General features: G+C 38.9%; 1 protein-coding gene and 2 non-coding genes across 3 annotated transcripts in view; 1 reads left to right on the top strand and 2 right to left on the bottom strand.

Moving 5' to 3' along the window:
- Positions 1-2,053: 2,053 nt before the first annotated feature.
- cdk14 (cyclin dependent kinase 14) overlaps positions 2,054-22,400 on the top strand; it is a 231,510-nt gene continuing 211,163 nt past the window's right edge. Inside the window, exons 1-2 of the mRNA XM_088084957.1 lie at positions 2,054-2,527; positions 17,050-17,081. Coding sequence (XP_087941083.1) covers positions 2,434-2,527; positions 17,050-17,081 — 126 coding nt within the window. The 5' untranslated portion in view covers positions 2,054-2,433. The remainder of the gene's footprint in view (positions 2,528-17,049; positions 17,082-22,400) is intronic.
- On the bottom strand, positions 13,851-13,963 carry trnal-caa (transfer RNA leucine (anticodon CAA)). Its single transcript has 2 exons — positions 13,926-13,963; positions 13,851-13,896 (listed from the first exon to the last, which is right to left on the bottom strand). It is a non-coding gene; the product is annotated as a tRNA-Leu (tRNA).
- On the bottom strand, positions 15,696-15,768 carry trnak-cuu (transfer RNA lysine (anticodon CUU)). The gene has a single exon. It is a non-coding gene; the product is annotated as a tRNA-Lys (tRNA).

Below are 22,400 nucleotides of genomic sequence, written 5' to 3'. Positions count from 1 at the left end.
ACACAAAGGGTAAATATAAATATATTGTATTTTTGTACTGTTAATGTCTAACTGAGAATGTGTTTGTGTAGCAGAGGGGCAAAAGCTAATGATAACGTCAGGATTAGCTGAAGGAGTTTGTCAAAGTGAGAAACTCCCGCCAATTTAAATGTGTTTGAGTGGCAGAAACTTTCTGCCAGAAAGTCCAGACTGACACAGGGAGAGGAACACAATGTTGAGCCCAGGAGCAGAGATGTCAGTACCACGATCCTGCTTTGACATGCATCTGTGCCATATTGGGAAGGTCAAAATTTGCTAGTAAACAAATAGGCATGTATTGAGAGATGCAGATTTCGCTATAGAATTGACTGTAACTTGCTTAATTCTGAAATGATTTTCGCAAAGATTGGCATTGATGTAAACACCATAAAGTGAACATGGTGGTGGTTACTTGTTTGAATTAATTTCTGTCACTAGAGGCTATCTTATCAGCTCTATGACTAAACAGTCATCTTCTGAATAGCAGCAACACTGGGACATGAAGCTCCAGCTTCTGAAAAAGCATCATCCAGTGATGGAGTGTAGCAAAGAACATTTATTCAAGTACAGTACTTTAGTACGGTTTTGAGGCACTGACACTTTACTTGAGTATTTGCAATTTCTGCTACTTATAATTCCTGCAACTTCATTTAATTCAACTTCATACTTCCACTACATTTCAGAAACATTACACTTGTGTAATACTCTACACACGATGTCTCATGTACATCAGAGGTCTGATGTGCAGCATCAGCAGCGGCTCTCTGTATAACTGATGCTCTTTTTCAATCACAACAGCTTTCTGTGTGCTGCTGTCTTTCATTCAGAATAAGATGATTTTGATGCTGCTACTGTACACAAGTGGGATGTTTTTGCTTCATGCACCACTGAACAACTTTCCAAAAAATTAATGGGGTGCTGCCTACAGCACTGTATCCGGGTCTCTTTATACATCCATGGCCTTTGCACCATCATTGCATCAAGGAAATGACTGTAGCAGCGCTTTTACCTTTATATACCTATATATACATACACCTTTATGTGCAATGTGACATTACAACTTCACATAAGTCTTGAGGGCACAGTTTTTGAATACAGACTGTGTCCATTTATCTAGAAGATGTTATGATTCAAAAAATAGCTGATGCAAACTGTTGCCTTAATTGTTTTTGTTGTTTTGTGCACATTTTTTAGAGTGCACAATATGGGATCTTTAACCCTTTGAAACCTGGATTGACATCACTTTTCTTGTGCTGCATTCAAACTCCTTTTACAAGCTGTTCAACCCTTTGAAGCTTGAGTAAACCAGTTTGTAAGGAAAAGAGGCAGTGTAACTTGGCAAGAAATGTACCACACATCAGAAGAAATTGGTAAAAGGTGACAAGAAAGGGACCTGATACCTTTTTTTCTTTTTAAGGCAGAACATTAGGGGTTCCTGGTATCTCAGTGGAGAGAGTGGGTGCCTCGTGTAGGTGATGCCACAGTGGTCGTGGGTTTGCTTCTAGCTTGTGGCCTGTCCATGTCACCCCCTCTCTCTCCCCCTTTCATGCTTACTTTCTGTCCTGTCAATTAAAGGCAAAAAATGCACAAGTAAATTAAAAATAATAATCAAAATAACATAAAATAAGATTAAAAAAAGCAGAACATTGAAAAGAAAATTATGTATTATGTTGTTTTTAAAAGAAATCAAACCAATCTGCCCAGGTTTCAAAGTGTTCAGTCTAAAATATCAACTTTGCTATTCCTAGAATCAGGATTACCGCTGATGGTAATCGGGGAATACCCGGACCTGCACACAGTGACAGGGTCTTGCAGAGGGCAGCAGTCTCAAACCGGAGCGCTGACAACAATCTGGTTCCCCTATGAAAATATATTCCTCCTCCTGCAACACATTACAGGGCGGAGCTGGCTGCGAAACGGACAGTCTCTGCGACTAATGGGAGCGCGGTGCTCGTCGGGAGTCCTCCAATCCGCGCGTCCAGGGCGGGGCCTGGGGTCGAAACCAGAGAGAGAATCCCAAAAATGACATCTAGATTGCGGTGGAGCAGGGAGCGACTGGGACGCTGAGAGAAGAAAGGAGAAGTCAGAGCGAGCTCCAATTTACAGGATTTTAAGACGGAAAAAAGACGCACCGGAAAGGCGCAGCAAATTACGCACGGGTTCCCACTTTGGATGTTGAGACTTTTATTGCATTTTTTGGAAATGTAGTTGCATTCTTGAGAAAATCCCAAGAAGGCATTTGTTGTTACTAGTTGATGAGAGAAGTGAGAGCCGCCGAGGCTCCGTTTCCTGTTTGCCAGCGCGCTGCAGCTGGCTGAAGAAGCCCCGCAGGGCTGCCTCAACACCGGTGCTCCTTCCCCGCCGCAAACCACAGCCGGTCCGCTCAGTCCGCTCAGAAACTCGGTGGAAAAAAAAATGTGCGACTTGATGCCAGCCTCCCAGCCCCCGGAGAAAATCGGCAAAATGAAAAAGTTGAGGAGAACTTTGTCGGAGAGTTTCAGGAGTATCGGTGAGTAACGGGATGTGTTTTTAATTTTCCAGCCCCTTTTTTGCAGCCCTTTGTACTGACAGAAATGTCTCCAGCAGCAGCAGTACAGGCTACTCCTTTCTGCCGAGGTGATGTCTGGTCACAGTTGGGGTTAGCAGCCATGGAAAAGCTACATCACCTTGGCCTTTCCACAGTTCCTTCAGCTGAATGCCTTTTTGGTGGCTGACAGATTTTTACTGTTGAGTTTGTACAAGAGTTATGAGGACAGTGTCTTTAAAAGAAACACAGCTGGAATGTTTTCCTGAAAAGCTGCTGTAGAGTTTAGGTTTGATTGCTCAATACCGATTCCATACATATCATCATTATCGAGTCATAATGCTCACAGTCTTCGTCATCATAAATTCTAACGTAACCCTTTGAAACCTGAAGTAACATCACTTTTTTGTGCTGCATCCAGATGCATTTAAAACCTTTATACTCAGCAAATTGATTTCTTCCAAAAACACGGGAAAAAGGCAATGAGCAACTCGGCAAAAAAAGACCAGCTGCGAACTTTAAGAAATTAGTGGATTATTAGAAACAAAAGAAAATAAGAAAAAAAGGGAATTAGAAAAAAACAAGCTAGGGAAAAATTTCCAGAGAAGTACTTTTAAAATCACTTTCAAATAATTGTTATACTTCTTAATATTTTTTTTCCCCTGGAACATCTCCTTTTTCCTTTCCTGTTCTTTATGTTTACTTTTTACTTTTTATTATTATTTTAAGGGAATTTTCTTGTACTTATAACTAATGTCCTACTAAGAAATCAAGCCATTATGCCCAGATTTCAAAGGTTTCAACCCTTCAAACCTTTGGAAAATTATTTTTTAAAAAGCTAGGAAAAAATTCTAATGAACTATATTCGAAATTTTTAAAAAATATAATTATTATAATTTGTAATTATTTTTTCAGTTCATCATCTTTTCTACTTTACCATGTTTTTTCAGGTAATTGTCTTGTATTTTAAACTAATTTCTTGCTGATTTCTTGTTAAGTTGCTCATTGTCTTCTTTTCATGTTTTTGAAAGAAGTCAAGCAAATTTGCCCAGGTTTCAAATGGGTAGATGTAGGAAAAGAAATGCCATTTTTCTATCAGATGAGGAAGAAAACATGTTGACCATATAGTATCAGCTGTTTTTCTTTTTTCTGTATAAGTGAGCCATAATGACCAAACATACCAAAATGAATAACTCACAAGAGGTGCCAAAACTTTATGAACAAAGTCTCCATCTGTTTCCTTTTTTGGTACCAAAATATGCATGAGCCTCAGTGATAATGATACCAACTGTGTAGGACAATTTATTTATTATTGATTAATCTGCTAATTCTCTTTATTAATTAATTAATTAATCTATTGGTGTCCAAAAAGTCAGATTACAATTTCCATCAAGTCTATGTGATGTATTGCAGTTGCTTTCTTTGTCCCACCATTACACCTTAAATATTCATTCTTCTATTCATTCATTCTTTACTGTCAGAATATACAAAGAAATTTAAAAAAACCTCACAAGAAAACGCTGGTATTGGACATTATTTCAAACCCAGGATTCATTACATTTGTATGTTTCATATGTATCATTTCAAAATTTCTAAAGTGGCATAGTTTATCAGCTGACTTTATCATCAAGAGATGGAGGCTATGGTGGATGGCATGACACCTGCCAAGCTTTAGACCACTGTGTGTAACCACCAAACGACAAAAACCGTCAATTCTACTGAGACTTCGCTGTGTTTTCAGCTGCAGTTTACCCACTAAAACTGGGTGCTTTAAGCCACAACATAATCGGTTACTTACCATAATCAGGTAGTTTTTGTGCCTAAATCTAACCTCACCGTTACCACAACGTTGAACTGTAAAGTTTCGATATATCTGCTATACAGTAACATTCTAATGTATCATATCCATGGTTTGCAAACATGTATGATGCCAACATTTTTTTCTGGTGATTGGGTTGGCTCAGTGCATACATGGGTCACAAATCAGGGCTGAAACAATTAGTCAATTGATTAGCTTATCTGTGCAAAATTAACTGTCTTGATAACCAGCTAATCCATAAAGTGTGAATACTTGAAATGTTGGCATTGTACATTTCTGCAATACATTCTACTTGTATAATATTATGTAGCAGATATGTTCAAACTTACATTTCAAAGATGCTGTGGTTAACACGTGGTTACATTTAGGTACAAAAAACACTTAGCTGTGGTTAGAAAAACACCATTTTCTGGCTTAAAATCCCCACTGGAAAAGCAGCAATGTCTTAGTAAAAAAAACAGCTTTTTATGCCTAAAAAGCTGCTGGAAGCTTGCTAAGTCACAACCGGATTTGTTGTTTGTTGATCTCGATAAGTGATCTGCAGCTTGGCAGGCAGGGGACACCATCCCCTCCATCCCCTGATGACAAAATCAGTTTTTCACTTTCGAAACTTTAATATGATATGCATGAAATGTGCAAATGTAATGTATCCATGGTTTGTAGGAACATGCAGAGGTGTTCCTGGAGGCGCCTGTGCTGACTGAGTAGGGCCTTTCACAGTGCAACCTGTCAGCTCGTGTAATGGCACTACTATTTCTAAATGACTTCAGACGCATCCTTGACATTTCTATACTGCAGTTTCTTCTTGCCTCTGATATATCTTAGACATCAGCTAACAATCATCTGTTTACTAAGTCAGCAAGCATCTTCAACATTGTGTTCCAGTCTCACAGATTGTGCTTGATCTTAAGATACATGTTTTATACCGACACTTATGTGTACACTAGTAAATGGCATCATCCATCAATATGAATTATGATGGACTATTTCAGCTCAACTGATACCTGGTAAAGAAGTGAAACCATTATATTTACTATTTCATACAAGGAGGTTTAATATAAGTAGGTGTTTCTGCAGATTTTGTTGCCACTTGACAGAAATACCATAGAGGAGACTAATTAAAATACTGGATTTTTGAGGCTAATTCTGAAAGCAAAATCTGAGTTCAAAAAGGTTGGAGCTGTATATATCTGCTGATGTTCAGTTTTTGACATAAACACATTACTCCACAATTCAAGATGGTACTGCAGAAGGCAACTGTAGTTCTGTGCTATTATTTATTGTACATACGTATTTAGTTTTTTAGAATATATATTTTTATTTGTACGTAGTAGTAAAATGTCCATAGTAGCTGTTTATGTTAACTTGTCCAGCTCTGTTTCCTTGATTTTAGCCGTGTATCTATTTAGTGTGTGTACTTTGAGAGCTTTGTAAAAAAAACAAAACAGAGTCTAATTCCTTGTGCGCACAAATACTCGGTGATTGAAGCTGATTCATAACGACTTGTAATTAGGATCTCTTACATTGGGTTAGTTGGTTGTATTTTGTGATTTAGATATGCGCTGTATTGGACATTGTGTTACTTGGGCATATGCATCAACTCTGACGTATATGTGCAGTGTAAAGGGATGTGTGTCCCTTTGTCTTCTGTTTCTGTGTCTTCTATATTAAGAGGTTCTTGGGGGTCCGTGAACGCAGCACAGGCGGGACTCTCCATGAGTTCTTTTTTTCCTCAAAGCAGTTAGTGACTCGCAGGGTGTATAATTGATCTGTTAATTCCTTCAGAGCTGATCAAATTGATTGATGAGAGACGCAGCTGTTTGTGAGTGAATGCAAACTTTTAGACTTAGCAGAATGAACGATTAATTTTCACGAGCAATGCACCTGACATTCTGCTGCTCCGTCTGTGCCCAGAGTGCGCACTCTGCTCCAAGAGTGTGGTGCAGTCAATAACTGAATAGTGTAAATATTTAAAAAATGTTCAGAAAGAACGGGCCACCTCCAAAAATAGAAAAATCTGTTTTTGGCAGCAGATGTTTTAATTGTGGCATCCTGCCAAAAATAAATGAGTTAGGTGATGTTTTCCAAGAGCCTGATTTGTCGTACAGATATAAAGTGTAAAGCAGCAACTAAGCTTATTATTGGTATGTTTTGTTTGGGTTTAATCAATAAACTGTTGGCTGATAAAATATCAGAAAAACTGTCCTCACAACTTCCCAGAGTCCAGTCCTGGACTTATTCAGATGTTTGTCTGTCTGACAAACAAGCAGTTTAACATGAAAAAAAAGATTAATAAAAAACAGAAAAGACAATGAATCAGTTGTCAAAATTATTTACGGTTAATGCCATTAATCAGCCTGCCTCGGATTCATGGTAATGTTATGGACAGTATGGGTTATAGTATTGTGCTAGAGTTAAATCCCTGTATCGCCATCATCATTTCTTTTCATTCCCAGTTATTAAGTAGAGTTCTTCCCCAATAATGAATGCTATGCTGCTAAAGTAACCTCGACTGAACAAAAATCAGCACGCACACACACTCACGTCACTGTAGTCAAGGTGCACCCATCATATCTCATTTCATCTTTTCTCGCGTTCCCCTGTTTCTCTTCTCTTATACTCACACACACACACACACACACACACACACACACACACACACACACACACACACACACACACAGAGCGCCTCGGCAGTGATCTTCAGTTCAGTGGCCTTTGAAGCGGTGTGTGTAGAGAATGAATAGCTGGATGCGGCCTATTCGAAAAGATGAGAAATGAACAGAAGAGAGTTTGGGTCGATGTCACGGGGGGGAAAGAAAGATTGGCATTGACTTTTCTGCTGTGCTGATGCTCATCTCTTATTGGCCATCTTTCCTCCCATCTAAATCAACACATCTGAGCATCGATCGGCCTCTAGCCCTCTGCTCTACGGATGCTTAAACAAAGCACATTGAAGAGCCAGCTTTATTGTTTATGTCCTTGTAACAGTGTTGATCCAACTGGTCCCAGTGGGAAGGGCTGCTTCATGTGGCAAATTATGGCACTGTGCAACATTATGCATTTGTGGATGTTTTGATTTTAATAGCTTTGGACCTGTTTAGTGGACTGGTGTAGGGTTTCTCTGCCTTTTCTGATCTGTACGCCCACGTTTGATCCTCAGGAGCCAAGGCATTAGAGAGCTGTCAGTTTTTCATGAGAGCCTCAGATGGATTTTATGGAAGATTAAATAATTACTTTATTTAAAGACAGATTACTCCCCCTCAACCAAGAGAGAAAAATCACTCTCTTTCCACATTTATACCTTGTTGTCGTCTTTTTTTTAAACTTTGAATTGTGCAAACATTACTTTATTAATGATGAAAACCTAAAATGATTTTCCGTCCTCCCCTTAAACAACCTAATTATTGCTTTTCTGCAGTAGTGACCGAAAGGCTGGCCCAATCTCTGGACCTGCGGGATAAATCTTGGCAGTGAAGTAAATTAACACAGCATTACTGCCATTGAGGTGCCCTCGAGCAAGGCAATTAACCCGCAATTGCTCCTGAGGAGTTGCAGAGTGGCAGTCTGTTCAGTGTGGCTGGAGCTTCAAGATGTGGATGTGTGGTTAAGAGTATGTCCACACCAAGACGGCATGTTCACGACTGCGCTCACCCTGTTGCTGTCTGCATTCAGATGGTTCACAAAACTCCTACTTTTAGGCCAGCCCAGTCACCAGACAAGAACCACGAATATGTTAATTTTGCATAATTTATATCTGTCACATTGTTTTGAAAGTGACATCATGCGTGAGCTGACATTGTCTTGGGAGGTGGAGGGGATGGAGTCATGCCGCAGACCACTGTTTGAAACCAGTAAACAAAACTGATTGTGATTAAGCAAGTTGCTTTGTTCTTCTTCTTGAGGTGAAAACGTTTTCCAGCGACCTGTCGATGTTTTTCTGGCAGCTTTTAAGGCACCAGATGTAGTTGCTTTGTAGCAACCTGACGCTGTTTTTCGAGTGACTTTTTAGGCACCAAATGTGGGTGTTTTGTAGTGACTTGTCACTGTTTTTCTGACATTTTTTTAGGCACTAAATGTAGGTGTTTTGTAGCAGCCTTTCACTGTTTTTCCATGGAGTTTTGGGCAACAAACATGGGGGTTTTGTAGCGACTTGTCACTGTATTTCTTGCAGCATTTTAGGCACTAAATGTAGGTTTTTGTAGCAACCTGCAGCTGTTTCTTGAGTGGCTTTTTAGGCACCAAATTTGAATGTTTTGTAGTGATGTATCACTGTTTTTGTGGCTGCTTTTTAGGCATTAAATGTAGGTGTTTTGTAGCAATCTGCTGCTGTTTTTCAAATGGCTTTTTCAGCACCTAATGTGGGGGTTTGTAGTGATGTCACTTTATTTCTGGTAGCTATTTTGGCCCTAGTTGTTGTTTTGTAGCGATCTGTCTTTGTTTTTACAGTGACTTTTGGGCAGCAAACATGGGGGGGTTTGCAGTGACCTTTTCGCTGTTGTTACAGCAGCTTTTTAGGCACCAGTTGCTGTTTTGTAGTGACCTGTCAATGTTTTTCCAGCAGTTTTTTAGGCACCAAATATAGTTGTTTTGTTGTTACCCATTCCTGTTTTTTGCCTAATATGCTACATAATAAAGTGAAACATTGGTGGTTTGTAGAAATGTACAATGGCAAAATTTTTTTTTTTGGCACTGGCGTTATACAAGCCGTTGTCAAACCCTACACTCCTCTACACCATTGTGCTCCTCTGCCTCAGCACCATTGACACTGTCACCCTGAGGGCCCTGTGGCTGCTCACGTTGGTCAGTGCCCTTCTCTGTTGTAGGCTGGAGTGGCGAACTGAACTCCACTTCACTGGAGTCAGTACAGCAGTGTCACTGATCATCTTCTACTGCAGGCTGTAAATGCACCGTTTCAAACCACAACTGGATATGTCTAGTATTCTCTTTATAAAGCTGTTGTCATTATGCTGTTATGTTGAGCATAAAATAAAGGTTTGACAAACATGTAGGGACCGTGGTGCAGGAGTATCTGTTTTTCTTGTTAAAAACTTGGTAAAACCTTCTCAGGGTGCGACACTTTTCACAAATATTTATACCTTGGCACCTTGATTTGATTTCCCTCAAAAGAGTAGGAAAAAGGCAAGGAGCAACTAAACAAGACATGGAAATTGCAAGAAATATGTCCAGAGAACTATAAATCTGTAATTATCGTAATTATATATGTCTAATTATCTTACAGAATTCTAATTTAAGCACTTTTTTCAGGTCATTTTCTTTTTTCATTGTTTTATTTTTCTCTCTTTGACTTTTTTGTTGTTGTTTTTTGTGTGTGTCCCTGTAACAGGTAGCGATAGGCTATCTGCCCCACCTCAGTGACTCAAGGCTGTCACAAGTTGTTTTCAAATGTAAAAAAACCCCTAAGAATTAGTGTGGAGGAAGTGTTCCTGTGTGACTATAAAAAAGGTTCCTGGAGAGGAGTGTTTGTGCTCAGTAGAAACTTTCCTTGATTCTGCAGATGAAACACTGAGTAAAGTGACTTCAGGCAGATTTATCAGCACATCTCTGAAGTTATTTTACCAAGAGAACACCTCCTCTGTATGAGTGGTTTGGCTTCTTAATGTTTTCCTCACAACTTTGATCAAAAGACAAATTCTTTCAAGTGAGAGATGCAGTAAGAAAAGCTGTACAAGCAGTAATGAGGTGTTATGGGTTTAAGGCAGAAGTGGCAGCTTTTTTTCTCATTTTCTGCAGTGAGTTTGGACAAAACAGTCTTTTCCCTCTGTAACATTTCACGTATCCTCGTAATTTCCCTTAGACAGTGATTCTATTTTTTTTTTTTGTATGCGCACTGGAAATAAATATAGTATAAAGATAATTTGCCGTGAGAAAGAATACTCTGACAGCATCTCATCGGCATCAAAATCTAAATGTTTTGACACTTTTCACTGAGTGCTCCTTCAGCACAAATGAGGGATCTTCATTTGATGTTTTCCTGAAAAGTTTTCAAAATATCTTTTTATTCGCATCATGTCAAAAAACTCACATAATAATGTGCAGAAAGCATGCACATGCACACATATTCTTCACTGGTTGTTTTTAACATGTAGAATCTTAATCCTCATAAAGATACATTTTCACTTGGGATTGCCTCTTGCATATTAAATACAGTCATATTTAATGTCAAGGGCCTAATGATTATGTTTGTTGCAAGATATACTTATATTCTTATTTATGCCAAGAGTAAGAAGATGGATAGGCTACCATTTCAAGGAAGGTATAAAGCCAACACTTCATATGCCCTCAAAGTTATGTCAAGAAATATTAACTGCATGTAACCCCATAATACTAAAGCAACATATACTTTTTACAATTCAGTTTGTATTTAAAAAATGACACACACTGTGTTAGTTAGAGCTATTGCTGTGTTTTTTTCAACTATTGACAGGATGACAGCAAACTCTTGTTTTTAATTCTATGCATGATAGTTTTTCCCTAGCTTTTTAAAAATAATTTTATAAATCTACTGATGTCTTGCAATTTGTGGAACAGTTCTACCCAAGTTGCACATTGCCTTTTTCCCTTTTTTTTTGAAAGAAATCACACCAATTTGCTCAGCGCTCAAAGGGTTAAATACTTGAGAAAAGTGTCTGAAAGCAGCACAAGAAAAGTGATGACACTAAAGGTTTCATAGGGTTGATTTGTTGTCTCACATCATCCAACTGAGATCTAGTTGAAATGTGAATGTGGACAGAGGTAATGCTACAAACCACAGCATTTTTGGTACAAATGCATTTTACCCCAAACAACTGAGAATGGTTTTTGAATTAATATTTAAAAGATTATTCTAAATCCAAACATTTGAAATGACTATGTAAAATGTGTTTCTTGTCCAGTGAGCACTAAATCTTGCGTGTCAGCCGGTGCAGTAGCTTTATTGTCTACCTGCAGTCTAATCCATTGTATTGAGTGTGGATTTGTGGCTGTGATTATGCTGTCTGGAGTGTCTGGGAAGTCTTTGGGGAACGTGTGTGTACTCACCCTCTGAGGAGAAGGAAGCAGCAGTTTTAACGGCTCAGTGACTGCGCCGACAATGCTTCCAAACACTTACTCTGACATAAAAAAAAGTCATTTTACCACAAAGCAGCCCCCAGAGCACCCTGTCCTTTCGCCATCTGTACTGCCTCCCTCATTAGACAACATGATCATCATGAGGAGTTAATAACTGAAAAATCATCATTTGCTTATTAATAATGCTCTCCGCACGCTTGTTGAGCTGCGAGTGATTCAGAAATCAAAGCTGCAGAAACAAACAGTTTATTCCCTTCCTCTGCATAAATATGATGGATACTGATGCCAAGTGCAACACTCTCTTCCCCTTCAATTAATGTGAGGAACACAGTGGTTTGTCTTAATGGATGTAGATGTGACAAATAACTGAAAAGCTTTTTGTATAATTTTTAAAATTGTGATTCTTAGTCTATCCAGCCTGCAATAAAACATTACATGTAGCCTAATGCACTACAAATTAATGTAATCTGAAAGTTGTTTCCTGACCATTTCAGAAATAAACATTTTTTTTTGTTGTGTGACATCATAACACATATCTGAACCCCCCACACACACACACACACACACACACACACACACTAAAAACAAACAAACAAACAAACAAAAAAAAACCCAGCAACTAAATTCCACAGAGATGCTTGGTAACAAACATGATATTGGAATGGCAACACTTTTCTATGTGTACTTGTGTCTGACCATTACCCCCCCCTTTTTTTTGTATGTTTGTCTGAATGATCCCATTTCCTATTTTCTGTGTTCTCATAGAACGGACAAACTGCAAAACTAGGGGTGACGCTCACTGACATCCCTAAATCAGCCGCTGGTTGACTGTTGGCCTGGTGTGTCAGGGCTGTTAAACCACTCAGCCAACTTGACAACTAAACTCTTAATTTAGTGTGGACTAGTGACATGTAAAGACTGAAATTGTTTTTTTTTGGAAACACCCCTAAAGCTACTATATTTATCATTGTCAGCTTTCAAAGCAGCAGCACATTACGTAGCTATTTGTCTACCACATCTATGGGTAAGATATATGAGAACTTAAAGTCCTCAGTACAGTGTACACCATAACACATTTTCATCAGGTTAAGTATTCGTCTAAATATCATCACCCAACATGGGGTTTGAACCCACATCCCTAAACTTAGAAGTCTCATGCTCTACAGAGCTAGCAGGGCAATATTTGACAGAAAATTGATCCAATTTAGGGCTTCTAATGGTCTGAGATCCCCTTACCCAGTTGGATTTCTGGGTGGATTTTCTGAAATACCAATGGATCTGTTTTGTTTTAGTCAGCTACTGGACAATCAGCTCATCTGTGTAGCTCAGTCTGTGTTTTATGCCCAGTATATATTGTATGATATTTTGGGCTGAACCACTTGTAGCTTAGTCAGCGTTTTACACTCAATTTGGTCATTTTCTCATGATTTTATAGGCTACATGTACATTTTCAAGGGAAACATGTTTGAGACAGAAACAAAAGGAGGAATATCTGTATCACCAAACTAAAATAATGAAAGCTACAGATAACCTAGGTCAGGAGCGGGATTTGAACCCATTCTTCCATTTGGACACCAGAAGTCCTTTAGATATTGGAAGGAGTCAGCCCTTTAGTCTGGTACCTTAGACCACTCTGCCATCCTGACAACTATGATACTAAATGTAGTCTGGAGTTACAGCTTTAAAGAGATACAGGAGACCTAAAAAATGTATGACAACCATACAGCCACTGTATCATTGTCAGCTTTTGAATTGGCAACACCTTGCTGTTATGTTATGTTATGTCAGCGTGCGTCGGTTGATGTACACTACCAACATAGTGCCAAAATACACCCTGAAATCCTGGCATCGAATCCCACTCGTGCACAACTTGTAATGACCATATTATTAGCCCACCAGACTCTAATTACTATCTAGTAATGATGATATGACTTCTGTTCGTGTGATACTCACTCGTTATGATCATATGACTGCTGTGCGATCGGTGCCAAGTCGTTTTGAATATGACTACTGTTCACTTGTACAGTGCGAGTGCGTAGGCTACTGTATGAGCATAACAAGTTAGCACCGTACTGGCACAGAGTACACAGCAGGTTACTCATACTCATATGTTCATAACAACTTGGCACAGAGCGTGTAAAGTACGGGCTCGTACTGTACGCGCTTGTGCCAATACCAAGCATACAGTAGGCTACTAATATGATCATAACAACTTGGCACAGAGCGTGTAAAGTACAAGTGGAGATGCCTGGAGGAGGCGGGCTCTCATGTTCCATTCTCGGTAGCGATACGAGCACCGATTGGCTAAATCTTGGTAGAATTCTTGGTAGTAGACGGCAAGGTGATTGCCTGTCACTACCAATAAAAGAGCTTGACTCATCTACCACCTAACTGAATGAAAGCTGCAGATAAACTATATGTCAGGAGTGGGATTTGAACCCACGCCTCCATTTGGAGACCAGAAGTCCCTTTGACTTAGGAAGGAGTCATACCCTTGAGTCTGGCGCCTTAGACCACTCGGCCATCCTGACACCTGATAATCTGAAGTCAGTCTGGAGTTACATGTTTACAGAGCTGATGAAGACTTGGAAAATGTATGACAACAACCATAAAGCTACCAATTTATTATTGTCAGCTTTCAAAACGGTAACATGTTTCAGTTATTTGCCTAACATATCCATGGCAAAGTGATTTGAGGACCGATGGGTTTGCCTTTGATTCAGTATGCTCAATTGGTGGAAAAGAAAAGGACCAAGTGGTGCTAGCAGTGTAGGATACAGCACAAAAACCAGTCGCGGTCCGGTATCAGTTACTATTGTCAGCATTGTTATCACGATCCTGATATTAAGAGTTACATGCTGTACTGACTGAGCGAGCCGGGCTATATTTGATGCAAAAATGGATCCCATTTCGGGACTGAGAACGCTCACCCAGTTGGATGTCTGGGTCAATCCCTCAAAATATTAATGGATTTGTTTTGTTGCTGACTCAGTCTGCAGCTTGACAGTCAGCTCACCTGTATAGCTCGGTTAGTGTATTTCACTTCATTTGACATTTTTTTATGTTTTCAGACATAAACAAAAGAAGAGATATCTGTAATATTAAACTAAAGGAATTAAACTGCTGATTACATTTATGTCAGGAGTCGGATTAGACATTGGAAGGAGTCAGCCCTTGTGTCTGGTACCTTAGACCACTCTGCCATCCTGACAACTATGAGACTAAATGTAGTCTGGAGTTACAGCTTTAAAGAGATACAGGAGACCTAAAAAATGTATGACAACCATACAGCCACTGTATCATTGTCAGCTTTTGAATTGGCATCACCTTGCTGTTATGTTATGTTATGTCAGCGCGCGTCGGTTGATGTACACTACCAACATAGTGCCAAAATACACCCTGAAATCCTGGCATCGAATCCCACTCGTGCACAACTTGTTATGACCATATGATTAGCCCACCAGACTCTAATTACTATCTAGTAATGATGATATGACAACTGTTCACTTGTACAGTGCGAGCGCCAACTTGTTATGCTGTGCGAGCATAACAAGGAGGAGGCGGGCTCTCACGTTCCTTTCTTGGTAGCGATACGAGCACCGATTGGCTAAATCTTGGTAGAATTCTTGGTAGTAGACGGCAAGGTGATTGGCCATCACTACCAATAAAAAGGCTGGACTCAAGGATGGCAGGGAGCGCCAGCTGGGCCCCAAAATATTGAGGTAGTCATACCCTTGAGTCTGGCGCCTTAGACCACTTGGCTGATAAAATTTATGTCTGGAATTGGATTTAAACCCATGCCTCCATTTGGAGACCAGAAGTCCCTTTGACATTGGAAGGAGTCAGCCCTTGAATCTGGCGCCGTAGACCAATCTGCCATCTTGACTATACAATACTGATTTCAGTCTGGACTCACATTTTTACAGAGCTATAGGAGATTTGGAAAATGTATTACAGCCATAAACCTATTTTATTTATCATTGTACACTTTCAAAGTGGTAACAATTTCAGTATTTGTCCATCACATCCATAGCAAAGTGATTTGAGGACTGAAGACTCCTTAAAGTCCCCAGTACAGCATACACAATCACATCTATGTCAGGTTAAGTGTTAAGGAGACTTTGACAACAACCATTAAGCCACTGTATTTATTACTGTCAGCTTTAAATTGGCAACACATTGTAGCTTGAAGACTAGACACCTCTCTTTAAAGCGTACACTGTACACCGTAACACATCTTTGTCAGCTTACCTCAAAGATATTTGCCCAACGTGGGGCTCAAGCCCATTACCTTGAGATTAAGAGTCTCGTGCTCTACCGACTGAGCTAGCCAGGCTATAACACATGTACCGAATGATAATATAGAAGGGTTGTTGTTAATAGAAACTGTATATAAATATATGAAAAAAATCCGCCTGTGTTGAAAGGTCATGCAAAAGCAGGCAGCTTTTTACCCGTGCTGTAAGGTTATCCCCATCGCTCGCCATCTTTCTTAGCTCAGCTGCTTGTTCCACCAGTAGAAACTGACCTCTGGTGGCACATGCTGTACACCACATCATGTCAACACAGCATGTCTGTATCAGTTTAAGAAAGAGTGTATTTTTTGACCGTTTGGAAAATCATACATGAAACTATAGATTCCTATAGTAGTATTATTATTTGTCACAATTAAGTTTGAGTGCACAAATTCATTCTTAATCTGGGGAATGCAAACCTATGATAAAATATTGTATTTAAGTTATTTAAATTTTTTTTTTCTTTTACTGGAGCTATTCAACTGCATGGTGTTATCAATAAAGGAGAATTCACAGCCACCATATATCCAGGCTGTGATGGCATGAATTTTATCATGTTTGTCTTAGCAGATTTTGTGTAAAGAAATGATGACATGTTGTTAATTCCACATGAATTTGTACTATGGAGCAACATTTCGGTTAAAATTTTAATTTTATCAACGCGGGTAGCCTTGCTTGGCAAGAATGAACAAGAGATGGCGATAATAATTTAATATAATACGTAGTATGATGAAATGAGTTCTTGCTACTTTTTTTTTTAACCCAAATCCATAAATATAAACATTGCTGCTCATATAGCTGCAACAATTAATAATTGATTAGTTGATTGAATGAAATTTTGTGTAATGAGTATAATTAATTACTCATTTCAGTCTTTTTTTTCATACAAAAAAGTTAAACATTAGCTGGTTAAAGCTTTTAAAATCGGGGGATTTTACTGCTTTTCTTTGTCATTTATAGGTTAATAAAGAGTCTTTGGGTTTTGGGAAATTGTGGTTTGCATTTTTCACAACTTGTTGAAAATAATTGTTAATGAAAATAGTTTTTGGGTATAATTTGGTAATAATATTTTCATTACTGCTAGTGTTTCTCTGCTCCCTCCTCTGGTGAAATTTCATAAGAAAACTGAGTTGTCACCAGTGGACTCCCCTCAGCTCAATCCAAAGTAAAACTTGCACTTCTTTATAAGTGCAGAATGAATTCCAGTGACAGGGTTCTGTGCTGTGCTTCGTCTCCAACATTAGACTTTTTATTTTGTTCATTCTTCACAAGATGTCAATACAGGCAGTGTCTGATTCTCTCTTCCTTTCTTCTTTTTGCAGCTTTCAAGAAAGAGGACAGCGGCTTTGATGAGGTAGGATGAAAACAAGTGAATTTTAGGGAGCTTGTGACATCACTGGCCCAGTTTCAGGGCTATACCAAAGTGCTGTATTTTTCAGGAAAATTATTCATCAAGGTCTTGTTGGCCAGATGTTGTCAGGACTGCATTGCAGTTGATTTTTTTCTTTGGATGTGGATCCTGCTGTAACCCTGCATATGGTGTGTAATATATTCATGTGTGGAGCGTGGTGGTTTTCCCTCTCATCTCAGAGACGTCCCTCAGGGTCAGTCGCCTTCACAGGGCTTCTCTGGCCAGCCAATGAGAGACCACCAAAATGCACCAACCATAGTCTCTCTGTCTGAGTATACCCGGGGCCCCTGACTTGTTTTACAGCCACCCCAGAACTGCCTCGACTCTCACTGTGTCACATGTGAAATCATCATTTTTCATACATGTAAATTATCTCTCTCAGGGGAAATATGTTGTTGCAAAGGGAGATGACACAACAGAGTGGTTAGTCCACACAATAAGCAAATGACTAAGGACGGTTACAGATGTTTGGTAGCTGAGGTTTGTGTACATTTATGGCCTCCTGTCTTTTCCTTTGAACAGGCTGTGATGCATTATGAAAAAAATTCTTAAAAAAACACTCCCAACACCCCTCATGCAGTGCAAAATTCAGATTCACTCAATGAAATGTGGTGCGCTAAGCTGTCAGGTGGATAGCACATTGACAGTAGTTTATTGTTCAAAAAAATGCATTCATGTGTTACAAGTGGGAAACTGTTTAACCCCAGGCAGTGAATCCTTAATATTATTTTTAGAGGTTGTTTTACTCTGGATGATGCACAGGTTTTTGTTTTTGGATGCCAAAGGGCATTTATGCTCATTCTTTGTGTGGGATGATGATTTGTGCTTACAAACAGACAGAATTTTTTATAAAACATATGTAATATTTGTAAATGTTGGCATTTTACATTTCTGCAAACCATAAATTTGGCACTATTGTATGTTTAAGTTGAATCCTTACATTGCTTTACATTTTAACAACTCTGTTGATTGCGTGTGGTTATATTTAGGCACAAAAACCACTTGTTTACGGTGGGAAAAGATTTCACTTTGGCTTAAAATACCACTTTTAGGGGGCACAGTTCTGCTGGAATTGCAGGAATGTATCATTTAAGACCAACCACTTTTCATAGTAGGAAACACAGTGATTGCTCTATAAGAAAATTACTGCTTTTTGAGGCACTATCTTAACAGGAAACTCTGCGCAATTATTGTACAGTTACGGAGGTTAAGGTTTAGGCAATAATGGTTACTAATGGTTTGTTGTAGGAAAAGAAACATTGTTGGGTGTCTCCAAGTTTAGGCAAATACGGTCACTGGCAGCTGTGGTTGCCAGAATAATTCTGTAAAAAAATGCAGTAAAGAACTTTAAAGAACAACCGTAAATTTAGCAATTCAAAATTGTTGTAATTACAACATTTTTACACTGTAAAATTCACACTTTTTAAGACAGAAATTCCATCAACAGTCACATTATGTGTAAAAATCCTCAAATTTAATTAATAATTGAAAATCTACACATTCGAAAATCATAATTTTTTTCTTTCAGTTTTATATAGCTGTTATAGGTAGGTAAAATAACCTTTTCTTTCAACGTCCCAATGTTTAAGCCAAAAACATTTTTTGAGTGAACATTAATGGGACCGTTTAAGACACAAGTTTAAAGGAAAATTCAGATGTATCACTCACTGTTTTCAAATCCAGTGTAAAATCCATTTTAGGCTACACAGTAATCTGTAAAGCATGGCATATGAATTTTTAAAATGTAATATACTTTCTCTCTGTAAAAAACCCCAGAAAACTACACTATGAGCGCATTGGTCATGTGATCGCAGTCTTTCAAAATCCGTGGGATATGTGCGAAATTTGGGTGCATTACTTTTCATAGCAAAACATACACACAGTTTGTGAGAATATAAAATATAAATCAATGCAAAATATTGTATATATAAAAATATTGATTAGTGCAGCTTTAAGGTCTACAAAACAGCTGTTGGCTTGAATTTGCTGCTGTATTGCAGCGAGGAAGATAACTGTCTGTAGTCTTAATTAGGAGATATGCTCCTCAGTTTACCACTACACCAAAATATTTTTACTGTAGCTTCAGAGTGCAAATCTCCATGTGAAATACAGACATTAACCATGCTTTTAGGAGTGGGAAATAAAATCTGGAAAAATCAATAAAGAAACTTGTTTATGGATTAAATAACCATACACGAATGTCTGTTTTTGCCTGATGCAGCAAACCTAGCAAATCAATATGCTTCATTGCACTGATGCAGAAATAATTTTAAAATCTAGTATTTGCATAGAAAATAGTAAGTCCTACTCTTTGATTTGCAATATTTTTTACACTGGTATAACAAAAAACATCCAGAGATATTAAAGGGACAGTTACCTCAGTACAAGTAGTGTGGCAAAATGGTCGATAAACTTGTATTGCCTCACAGTATATATTGTTGTATTGACCAACCCCATGTTGCCAGAAACTCATCTTATCCCAAAACACTTTTTAATTCATTCTGTAGATTACTTTTATTGTCCCAGGAACACTGTGGTGGTGTTATTTTGCAGCCCCGTATAACATATTGATTCCTCCTGTCTCAGGCTGCTTGATGAGGCAGTCAATAGGTGTAAAGGGTACTGGGACGTTATGTTGGTATTGACAGGGGAATCGTGCTTGGCTGGTCTTTTGAGTTGAAGTAACAGTGAGTGCACCTTCTGCAGATGGCTACCTAACGCTGAGTCCTTGTTATGAAGCAGCCACATGGTTTCTTCTGGAAGCTTTCCAGTGTATTGTCTGCGAGAGGCGGTGGCATTGCTTAATGAATAAGTGATAAGACACCGGAATGCTTTGTGTTGATGGGGCAGACATGTTGGCAGATTATTTTATTCGATGTGATAGACCTGTGATAGTTCAAGAAAACATCAGCACCGGACTCATCAGCAGACTGGCTCGCCATTTTTCCTCATTTCCTCTCTGAAAAAGCTCATTTTCTGTTATATCAATAAATCCTGGAAACACGTTCCAGCAAAAAGCAATACAGTTTAGCAGCACCACAAACTGCACCCTCCAAAATGATCATACAGTGGAATCAACATGTTCCAGAGGTTGGAATGTATGGCTGCACTGTTGTATAAGACTGCAATAGTTTTAGGAGGGTGTACCTAATAAACTGGCAACTGAGTGCATCTATGCAATCACTGTACTGTGATGACCTAATATCACCTGAGAAACTGTACCAGCCAGTTTATCGGTTGGTGAGCAGTTTCACATATTTAATGGGAAAAAAGGGTGTTTAAATTAGGGGTCGACTGATATTTTTCAGGACTGGTACGTATACCAATAATTAGTAGATAATGAGGCTGATAACCGATACTTGGAACGAATATGCATTTAGAATGAATATGAAAATCTCCAACATAAAACTGTGTTTAAATTCCTTTAGCAAATGTTTAATTAAAGTTATACTTTTAACATCAAGTACAGCAAGCAGGCTGATAATCTGTTGACCCCTCATTTTAACATCGTCAGTTCCTTAGTTAAGGTATAAAAAGGATTGCTTTGGTGTCTGGCATGTAATGGGGTGTGGTAGGACCCAATTGCAGCACAACAAAGCAGGTGAGTAGTTGGGAATGACCTTTATTTAATCTTTTGGCAGGTTGAATAGAGCTAAGGTGAGTATAATGAGGTTGCAGGTAAGTAGGGACAGTAAACAGTTCTGGGGTGGAGCAGAGTTCATGGGTCGAGCAGAGTTTTGTAGAGAGACTGGGGTGACCTCATGTTCACAGGTGATAGTCCAGAGCTCGAGTGGGGAAATTGTGGACATGGAGCAGACTGGCAGGTGAATGTATCAGGTAAGTTGCAGAAACACTTACAGCAGGGAGTTTGTGGGAAAAGCGGGGACTCCAGGGAGGGACAGGCAGGGCTCGTGGTCAAGGAGGACAGGGTCAGGCATGGAAGCGAGACAATCTGGCAAAGAGTGAGTAGAGGGAGGCTGCTTAAATACTGGCTTGATTGGAGATGAAGAGCAACTGGGAGCACCAGGTGGAGGTGATGAGGCTTCTGAGGGGGAGTGGCCGGGTGGAGAGAGAGGCAGGGGCGAATTAAGTGGAAAAAATCCCACAACAAGCAGAGAGTAGACTGTGACAAGGCATCGATACTGAAAACTTTGTAAAAATAAACCTGGTCCTTGCAGGGACCCTGCACATACTGTAAAACTTTTTTAATAGCCCTGCTTTTATTTGCTTCAGTCGCTGAATGCCAACCTGTGTTTATATGGGACAGGCCTTTAGCTGTTTAACAATAAACAAAAACAACAAAACCTCACAACTCAAAAACAGTTTCTTTGCCTCTGCTGTACCATCATGAACAACACTCCAGCCCGTCCCCCTCCCCCACCGCCCACATGACAAAGGCTCTAATCTAGCCCCAGAGTCTGAAAACATTACATTAATGTTAAGCTTAATCAGTATTTATGCATTACATTAACGCACACTGGACTGGATTTCTGTACAGTTTAGGTCAACTTAATTATTTAAACTTAAGATATTTGCACTGCAACTCTACTTCTGAAAAACTGTACAATCCCTCCATTGCACCTTGTACATTTTGTGTCCTTTATAATCTATTTTGTCATTTTATAATTTTAGACTGCTTCTTTTTTTTTTTTAAATCTTTTGTTCTATTCTATTTAAATTCACTATTTTATTCTTCCTTTATTTTAATTGTTTTGCACCAAAACAGCAAGTCACATTCCTTTTATATGTAAATGTACTTGGCAGTAAAACTAGATTCTGATTTTGATGCTGAAAAAAAACTCTTTCTCAGCAAAAATGGAAAATACTATAAAATTTGACAGTTGAATAACATATTATTTATGAATTGTTCATTTGATCTAGCCTCTAAAGACAGTGCATCATAGACAGAGAGAGCGTGAGAGCGAAACTTACAGCTATCGTTTTACTGCACCTGAGGATTACCGCACATGGCAAAGCAACACAACACCTCTGCATTCTGTTAAAGCAATATTCATAACTTGAACTATTTTCTATGAAAAACCTTTTTGGGGCTTTTTGATCAGTGGATCCTGATAGACCAAAGGAATATAAATATTTTACTGGGTAATCAAGGACTGGACTGGTATTTGGACATCATGACCACTTTTGCAGTAGGGAGTCACCACCTTTTTTCCATCTTTCATTTTCACCACGCTGGTAAATCCAAATGAATTATTAGGCCTTTGGTTTCAGTCACATGAACTGAATAGTCGGATAGTTGTA

This window comes from Plectropomus leopardus, chromosome 11 (assembly GCF_026936395.1).
Source record: "Plectropomus leopardus strain MGB_pleo_1.0 chromosome 11, ASM2693639v1, whole genome shotgun sequence".
In the NCBI taxonomy this organism is placed as follows: domain Eukaryota; kingdom Metazoa; phylum Chordata; class Actinopteri; order Perciformes; family Serranidae; genus Plectropomus; species Plectropomus leopardus.
The sequence above is the reverse complement of the archived record's forward strand: the minus strand, read 5'-3'. Positions and strand labels throughout refer to the sequence as shown.